The 9,543-nt window shown below is 47.3% G+C and overlaps 1 protein-coding gene across 1 annotated transcript in view; it reads right to left on the bottom strand.

Annotated features, from left to right (window-relative positions):
- Positions 1 to 6: 6 nt before the first annotated feature.
- The window catches only part of PODXL2 (podocalyxin like 2), a 47,735-nt gene continuing 38,198 nt past the window's right edge, over positions 7 to 9,543 (bottom strand). The window contains exons 5-8 of the mRNA XM_004702464.2: positions 6,087 to 6,243; positions 5,354 to 5,415; positions 994 to 1,173; positions 7 to 297 (exon numbers count right to left, since the gene is read on the bottom strand). Coding sequence (XP_004702521.1) covers positions 85 to 297; positions 994 to 1,173; positions 5,354 to 5,415; positions 6,087 to 6,243 — 612 coding nt within the window. The 3' untranslated portion in view covers positions 7 to 84. The remainder of the gene's footprint in view (positions 298 to 993; positions 1,174 to 5,353; positions 5,416 to 6,086; positions 6,244 to 9,543) is intronic.

Here is a 9,543-nt window from a genome sequence, read left to right as displayed (position 1 = left end):
TGGGGGTGGGGGGCAGCAGGAAGCGGCGGCTGCGCTTGACCACCGGAGGCCTCAGCCAGCTTGCAACGTCCAGGCCAGGGCACCTCACAGGTGAGTGTCTTCCTCGAATACGTCGGAGTCCTCGGGGTCCCGTTTGCCCCCCATGAGGGAGCTCCAGCCACCAGGGCCATTGACAGCCCCGCCTCCATTCAGGCTGGGCTGCTTCTCCTGCATCTCCGACTGGCTGTCGCTGGCCACGTCCAGCGTGGGGTTGTCGTGGCAGCCGTTTTCAACGAAGCGCAGCTCCTCGCCATGTGACTGAAGGCAGGTGGGAGAGGGCTGCTAGTCTGACACGCCTGCAGCCTCCACATGCCTGACCCCAACTGCCCTGGTGCCCACGCCCCACCTCCACCACAACAGCACAGCCAAACTCCAGCATGATCCTGGCTCCACCGTTTCCTTAAGACCTTGAGTGAGTCACTTCACTACTCTTTTTCTTAGCAGGTAAAACCCTGCACAGGAATCCCCAGGGTACCTGTCCCCACAGCTAACAATCCTAATCATCCCTGATCCCTCCCAATTTCCCCATTTTCTAAAGGAGGGGGCTAGAGACTCATGGACGGCACCAGGGCACCTTCAAAGGTGGCCAGAATTTGTGCCCCTTGCTTTCAAGAAGCCCCTAGACCGGAGCCCTCTTCTTGCCCCCCACCGCCACCCCTGCCATCAGGAAGCACTGCTGCCATTGGGAGGCTGGCTCCTGCCGCCTGAGGTTCCTGTGGGGGCTAGTACTCCACTCAGTACCCGTGTCTCCCTGCAGAGGCAGTCAACTGAGTTGCCAGGCTCTGGACAAAAGTGCTTTGTGTACCTGTCCCCACCCAAGTCCTCACCGTAGTGCTGGGGCCAAGGCTAGTTCCTCATTACCACCCCCACTCAAAAGAGGAGGCCAAGAGCTGCTCTCTCTTCAGTGGTACCCACACTCAGCTCAGGCCCCGCTGCCCCCCGGCCACGACTCACCACATGCTTGAGCTTGGGCAGCCGGCGCTGCCAGCAGTTGTAGAGCAGGCCAAGTACGATGATGATGACACAGATGGCACCGATGACCACCAGCACCACAAAGAGCGTCCCGTAGTCACTGCGCACCTGGCTGGGTCGTGCCTGGCAGCTGCTTGTGGTGGAATAGTTCTGGATGCCGATCTGAAGGGATACAGGAGAGCCGGGCTCCTCAGCTGGGGCAGTCAGCAGATTGCCAGGTTGGGACGCTGGGGCTGCGGCATTCTTTGAGAAGGAGCAGGCCAATGGTGGCTGCAGACTCTGAAGCCCCTTCAGAGGCTTAGGCCTTAGCCCCTTAGCAGGGGCTCTCTGCTCTGTCCCATCCCAGTAGCTGAGGGCACTACCAAGCCCTTCCCAGGGGCAAGTTCTAGCCCCCTTCATATCCCCACCATATTTCCATAGTTTCTGTCCTAAACCAGTTGGTGCAAGAGTCTGTGGCCCTAAGGGGAAACCGATCACAATGATCAACATATAACTCCCTCCCAGGAAGACAGACAACAGAAAAGTGGGTGAAGGGAGGCAGCAGTCGGTGTAAGACATGAAGGGACAAAAAGAAATGATCAATTATCAAGAGTTCATCAGGGAAAATGAGCTGATACCAAGGGCTCTAATAGAAAATGTTTTGAAAATTATGATGGCAACATATGTACAAATGTGCTTGACACATGGATGGATAGATGGATGGATGGAATGTGAATAGATTGTGAATAAGAGACCCCAATAAAATGATTTTTTAAAAAATCTGTGGTCCTAACCCTCTGCTAAGGCTGACCCACATGTTGCTGGTGGCTAGAAAGAGCAGAGAGCACCCAGCCCCATCCACACCAATGCTCTCAATTTAAAAGGGAGAAAAGTAAAGGCCGCAAAGACCCACTTGCCACCATCCTCTACCCACACACAACCACTGATTCTAGCCCCAGAAACCGCTTCCACATGAAGGACTACTGTGGACTAGTCAACTTCAGATCCCAGGGGCCGGCCCCCCTAATAAACCGCCACTGACCTCCCAGCCATGTCCACATATAGTCTTGGTTGGGCTGCCCTCCATGGGCCTACCTTCTCTGGTTAAGTGGCTGCTATGTCCCACCAGGCCAGACAGACCCTCTCCCATTGCATTGCAGTGAATTACCTTCTAGCCACAGCTTTTGTTACTTCTTCTAAATGACCTTCATTTTCTTGATAGGTCTGCCTAAGAAGGGATTGCACTAGCAAGAGAGAAGAGCCGAGCGAGAAGCACGTCCTTTGAACCGTGAGATCCCTGCATATCGAGTCTCCTTGACTCAAGAAACAGCCCTGACACCAGAGGAGTGTGAGAGGATATGTAACAGCAGAAACAGGAGCCAGAGGATAAGACAGAGGGGCAGGCTTTCCAGCTCACAGAGCAAATGAGACACTGGTTTGGGGCAGGAGACTGGATTGTGGATTGGGTGTCTGCAGGCACTTAATTGGTGGAAGTGGGTTTGCTGACCCACTGAGCTAAAACTGGAACTCAGTGCCTTTTGGTTAAGGAGTGGCATGCCCTTTGGGCATTTATTGGCAGTCTGGAGAAGAGCTTTGTAACCTTGCTTGAGCAAGAGAGAGGCCAAATCAAGAAGGCTGCCTGTAGGTTCAGCCAAAAAGGTCCTGACTGAACAATATCCTAAATGATCTTACATGAATTGTAACCTGTTAACTTTTCTAATTAACCTCAAATTGTGAGTATCACCTGTGAGTTGTGTGTGGCCATTTCGATGAATTGCCAAACCCACCCACAGAAGTAGAATGCCATGGCGTCAGAACAGGAATGGGGGGTGGAGACATGCCTGGCCTCTGCTTTATCCCTTGAGAACACACCATATCACTGGCCCCTACACCATTTCCTTACTCACAGACTGGAATCTTGGGCAAGGGAGGTAAAGGTAAAGTCATCTTTCATGCCTTTTGGCCAAGTGGGTCTGAACTACATGTCCTCCCCTTCAGTGTGCCCAGTAAGACCAGAATACCAAGGGGCAAGGAGAAGAAACAGGAGGATCTGTAATAAAAGGGTAAGGCAATATGTGATCCAAGGATTGTAAATAATAACATCCAAGTTCAGAGGAGGAAATTGTACTAGAATTAAATTCTCAGCAACGATTTGCAGAAGGCTACAGATGACAGTGAAAGTCCCAAATCCATTTGCAGAGTCCCTGAATTACATGAATTAACTCCCCATTGAACTCCCTCACACCATTGACAAGGGATGCAAATAGTCTTGCCCTCAGATAGAGGGCATTGGAAAGTGGACCACTGAAGATATAGATTAAAAGAAACATCATTTGTTTTCCTTTCAACCCATTTTCATCTGTTTTAGTTTCTATTATCTTTTGTTTTCACTTGGATTGGGGTTTTTCTGTTTTATTTTGTTGTCATTGTTAAGGATTTTTTGTACTACTTTCCTGATATGAAATCCAGGATAGTTAATCCATAAAAACATTAACTAGATTACTAGTTCCTTAGGGTTATGGCAGGGGCAGTTAGAGGATAATGCGAGTTAATAGCAACAGGTACAGGAATGAAGAAAATGTTCTGAAATTGATTGTGGTGATGATGCCCAATTCTTTTGAATATATTTAAATCACTGAATTGCACAGTACATGAATTATATACCAATAAAACCGTTAGGGGAAAAAAAAAGCAAGATGAGCTGAAGTCTCCACAGTCCCCAGGTGTTCATAAGCCCAGAATTTTAAAAACTGGAAAAGCCCTCATGAACCAATCCAGGTTCAAAGTTTAGCCCTACCACTTACTAGCCATGCAATTTCAGGCAAATCGTCTAGCCTATCTGGGCTTCAGTTCACTCATCTAAATAGGGATGCTACCAGGATTCAGCACAGGGGTTATTTAATCCTCATAGCCCCATGGGATGGGGAAAGGATTCAGTGAGAATCTGTGCAGCCTGATACACAGTACTCAAAATGCATACAAAATCAAAACACTCATTCCTGCAGGTAGCAGATAAGGATGCGGGGGCCCAAGATGACACACAGCTCATCTTTGATGTCAAACACTGAAAAGCCCTCGAGAATTAACTGGATTTCATAATTAGTGAAAATAGTTTAGGAAAATGTTAGTTATCCTCAGAACAGTATGGTCTTCCCTTTCAAGGAACACATTATAAGGAGCAGAAGACTGGGCCGGCCCCTGCCCACTTCCCACAGGCCAGTGGCTTTGCTCTACTCTAGTTGCCCAGGCCGTTTCCTCAGCCCAGCCTCTCCGGGACCTGCCAGGCAGCCGCCAGAATGCCTTTGGGTTGCAGTTGTCTCTCAGGATGACAGAGCAGGTTTCTGCCTTGACCTATCATCTCAGCACCAGGTCCCTGGCTGGATGAGTGCTCAATTTCAAACTCACTGCTGTTGAGTCGATTCCGAATCAGTGACCCTACAGCAGGGTCGTCAAACTTTTCAAACAGGGGCCCAGTTCACTGTCCCTCAGACCCGTTGGAGGGCCGGACTGTAGTTTTAAAAAAACTATGAACAAATTCCTGTGCTCACTGCACATATCTTATTTTTAAGTAAAAAAACAAACGGGCCAAAAACACCCAGCGGGCCTATAAATATCCTCAGCAGGCCACATGTGGCCCACGGGCTGTAGTTTGAGGGCCCCTGCCCTACAGGGTAACTCTTTATGGGAGTAGAAAGCCTCATCTTTTTCCCTCAGAGCAGCTGGTGGTTTCAAACTGCTGACCTGGTAGTTAACAGCCCAAGTCCAACCACTAGACTCAAATTGAAGAGTATTTGCTTGATGGTTTATCTCCATGCTCCCGTTTTCTCCTTCCTCCCCACTGCATGTGGTTCCTGGAACCACATTATGTTCTTCCATCCCTACAAGTCCCTGCACAAATCCTTCTACCAGAGATAGTGCTTCTCCTGTTGTCTACCCAGAACTTCTCATTCAACCACCAAAATCTCCCTCAGAAACCACCTCTTTGCATCTCTTGACATACATTCACTGCATAGCTCTAAGTTACGTGCTCACAAGCTTGTCTTGCCACTGGCCCTGTGTCTTAGGAAGATCTTAAAGAAGAAGACTCCCCAGAGCAGGAACTTACCGTATATAATATAAGCCGACCTGACTATCAGCCAAGGCACCTAATTTTACCACAAAAACTGCCTTGAAAAATGTGCTGAAAAACTTGGCTTCTACATGAGAATATACAGTATCTTTCACCTCCTTGAGCCACACATTGTAAGCAGCCTCCTGTCCTTGAGAAAAGCCAGCCCTGTTCCCAGAGCATGCAGGAATGAGGGCCGGAGAGCACGTCAGTGAACTGGATCCTGCAGCCCCCCTCCATGTTCCTGACTCTTACCTCCACCAGGCTCCTGCGGATATCACCCAGCATGGAAAGGACATCTTGAGTAGGCATCACCCCTGGTTGGAGGGAGAGATACTCGTTTATCAACATGGTCTTGGCCACAGAGCTCTGGCTTCACAGGCTCCCAGCTCCCTTCTCAAACAGCTCCTGACCTAAGTTTTCATAGCCTCGTGGCTTATCTCCTAATGATCCACAGGTCCTTGGGCTACGTGAACGCCAGCTCTCTCCTATACCTACTTTCTATTGAACTGAACTTTAAAAACTATTTAGTGGACTCTGACTGTTAGACAAGTATATTTCTACAACCCCATTCTGCTTCATTCCATGCCCGTGTGGAAACCACACCTTCTTCTTATTCCTAATAACTAACTCCCACCCTCCACGTCCTCCATGGAACAAAGCTTGTTGGAACTCCCTAATCCTCAACTAGGGAGTCCTATCAGTGACTCGTCCTACTCTCCTAGAGTCCAAGTTCAAAAGCCCTTGTTGTCTGTGCACTTTGCTGACGCTCTGGGGAGACTTCACAAGGCCCTGGAAACTGGTTGGATGAGTGCTAGTGGACTTCCAATTGGGGAGTACTTGCTGAGTGGATTACTTCTGTGCGGTCTCTCCACATGTGGTTCCTAGAAGCACACCATGCTCTGACATCCTTACAGGCTGTTAGTTCACACGACCTTCCTGGGTCCTCGCTCCAGAGGACCCCACTTACCTGCCTGCCTTCACTCACCCTGCTTGCCCACCAAGGTCATTAGCAAGTGCTGCTCCTTCTCACTGGGTTTGCTCAGGGAGATGTGCCAGTCCCCATGGTGGCCGATCCCGTGGCGGGGCAGCACCTCCTCTACCAGGGCCAGGAGCTGCAGCCCGCGGTGCCGCCGGAACACCTCCTGCAAGGTCAGAAAGAAGCCCACCACCCCATCCTCAGTCAAGGAGAAAGGCTCAGCTGGCCCCTCGACCCCTAGATCTGGCCTCCCATTTCAACCTCAGCCCAGAACCTAAATTCCATTCCCAGGGAGAAAGGATACTCTGGGAAGTTCGTGCATGACAGGAGTCGGGCCTCCGGGTGTGGTGGGAAGGAAGGGGGAGTGCAGTAAGACACACTCATTGGTTCACTGCCAGCCTCCAGGATTTCCTTCGTGCCCTGTGCTCCTGGTGTGCGGAAGGCAGGAGGCCTGCCTGAAGACACGTACAGTTTAGATGGGAAGGTGGTTACACCCACATACGATGCCAACCCAGGAGACTATGAACATATGGAAATAGCCACCTAGCAACAAGGAAAGCCCAGCTCCTAAAAAACCCAGTTTCTTAACCATCCTCGTGTATGTGTGTATACACACACACACACACACACACGTGCACATGTGCACATGTGCTCGTGTCAGCACCTGCCTGAGTGAGGGTGGATGTCCAGTGGCCCAGCAACCCGACTGCTTAGAAGACAAATATACCAGAAGTCCTTCCTGTACACTGTACCCTGTGCTCCACCAGGTGTGCACACCCATGCCTTCCTAGGTCAAGATGCCTGCCTAGCTTAAACCCAGAGGCCTACCATGTTAGAACCAGAAAGACCTATATAACTATATGAGTCATGCCATTTATTTTATAGGTGGGGAAACTGGGTCACACTGGTATGAGGAAAGGCCCTGGCTTTGAATAAATCTGGGTTCAAATCCTAGTTCTGCTATTTACCAGCTCTGTGACCTTGAGCAAAATAATAATGCACGTTCCTGAGCCCTCTCATCTGAAAATGTAGGCATGTTCCTAATATTCTAGGCTTCCTGGGAGGATTTTACAACTTCAATATTGGTGCTGAGACAATTGTAGATCCCAGTGGAAGAGAAAATATGCACCATGATTCATACCTTAGGCCATACACCAAAATCAATCAAGATGGTTTATAGATCTGAAGCTTTTAAAAATAAACTTAGGGGGGAGAGAGCACTCAAATTGCTCATGATTGCATAACCCAGTTTAAAGGCTATAGAACCATGGGGGGGGGGCTCTAAGATGGATATGGTGGTGGTTGTACAACTCCTCTTGATGTGATTGAACAATTGAAATGTTCAACTGTATGATATGTAAATTATGTGCCAATAAAACTGTTGGGGGAATAAAAGTAAGCTTACAAGTAATCTTCATGATCTTGGAGTATGCAAAGCTCTCCAAACAAGTCCAAAATATATTTACCATAAAGGAAAAATCATAAATTTGACTATATTATGATTAAGTTTTAAAATTTTTAAACTTCTATTGATCATAAGATACTATAATGAGTGTGAAAAGGCCACCCACACAGTGGGAGAAGATACTCACAGTACATAAAAGGAGGGCTTTAAAGAGGTCATGGAAACAAGAGTTAAAAGATCATGGAAATTTCCATTAACTTTTTTTTTTAGTTGGGATTTAATACATATGTATCTTTCCATATTTCAATCACGTCAAGTAGAATTGTACAATTGCTACCACAATCAGCTTCCAAACATTCCTTTTCTACATGGACTCCTCAAAATCGTCTCCCTACTACCCTACCACCCCCACTATACCCCACACCCCCCAAACCCCTTATTCTACTTGCTGTCCCTATCGGTTCATCAATCCTGAGCTTCATATACTAAAACACGGAAAAGCATATTACACCGCTTCAAGAGGGTGGCCTCCATTGACATAACACCTCTGAGATACACTCTAATATAACAAACAAAAACTGAACGAAAAAATACAAACCAAAGATAGAGAACTTTTGTAAACCACATCAGGTTTCCAGCCCACATCATGGGGTGGTGGGTGGGGGATCTACTGACAAAGTTTTAAGTGTTCAGGTCAGATTCATGCCTTTGATCTTCTATATTCCTCTCTGCCAAGCACTCTGTTTAGTGACGCCTTTCCTCCCATCCCTCACTTACACATGGGAGGGAGGGGGTGCTCCGGAGGCTTATTTCCTAGGTAATTCCACCAGTGACTCTTGGGGTCCCACTGTCACCCATCGCCTTCTGCACACCGGATTCTCACAATGTAGGCTCTGATACTGATCCCTCCTTCGACTTCAGATTATAAGGATTCCAGTCCTTTGGTGGCTGATGTTGGTGTGCTTCTTCCATGTGGACTTCGTTGACATCTCACTTAGATGGCTGCTTGTTTGCAGCCTTTAAGACCCCAGACACTATTTTATCTGACAGTTGGGCACCATCTAAATTCTTCACCACATTTTGCTATAGCCAGTATCGAACAGGGCTAAGATGTAAGAACTAATTATTCTTAAGTTGGGGCTAGGATTTTGTTCGAACCCAAACCATAAACTTTTTGAAGTTCGCTTGTATAGTTGACAGAAATCTCAAATACATAGTATATAAATAATTCTTACAAATACATAATAAATAGTCAGGCTTCAACTATTAAATTATATGATATGTGAAGTATGTGGCAATAAAAATATTTAAAATTTAAAAGTTTTAAAAAGGCAAGTAATCCCATAGGTAAATTGGCAAAGAATAAACCTTCAATAGGTACTTCATACAAGAGGGTTCACAAATGGCCCAACAGTATATGTGAAGGTGCTTGATTTCATTAGCCATTAGCAACCTACATATTGAAACCACAAAACACTACACACCTTCCAGGTAAATGAAAAATAAATACAATGCCAAGCATTAGCAAAGACAAGGGAAAACCAGAGCTCTCATACACCGTCAACGGGAGTATACATCTGGAAAATTCCTGGTCAGGAAATTGTTGGACATAGGCATACACTGTGGCTCTGCAAGTCCACGCTTACGCATATGCCCATCAAAAAATGTGCCACTCTGTTCACCAAAAGACCTGTCCAAGGATGTCCACAGCAGCATAGTCACAAAAACCTACACCTGGAAACTGCCTAACTGGCCAACAGTAGACTGGATAAAACAATTAAATGCTATGCAAAAGGAGAACATACAAACTTCACGTATATACAACATTGCAAGGGGAACTCAAAAAGGTCGTAGAAAAATTCTCTTTTTAAACTCCATTACCATGAACTTTTTGAAGTTCCCTGGGATGAGTAATCTCACAGAGTTGCTGTCTGAAAAAAAGGCTAACACAAAATGTTGTCGGCGTTAGGTGCCATCGAGTCCGTTAAGCGATTAACTGGCTGGTCTCCTCTCCTCCTCCCTCGCTCTGCACAGACGTGGCTGCTGAGGTCATGGCCATCT

This window comes from Echinops telfairi, unplaced genomic scaffold (assembly GCF_000313985.2).
Source record: "Echinops telfairi isolate 266 unplaced genomic scaffold, ASM31398v2 ScPeMD7_31;HRSCAF=116, whole genome shotgun sequence".
NCBI classification, from domain to species: Eukaryota; Metazoa; Chordata; class Mammalia; order Afrosoricida; family Tenrecidae; genus Echinops; species Echinops telfairi.
Note: the sequence above shows the minus strand (reverse complement) of the source record. Positions and strands in the feature narration are given on the sequence as shown.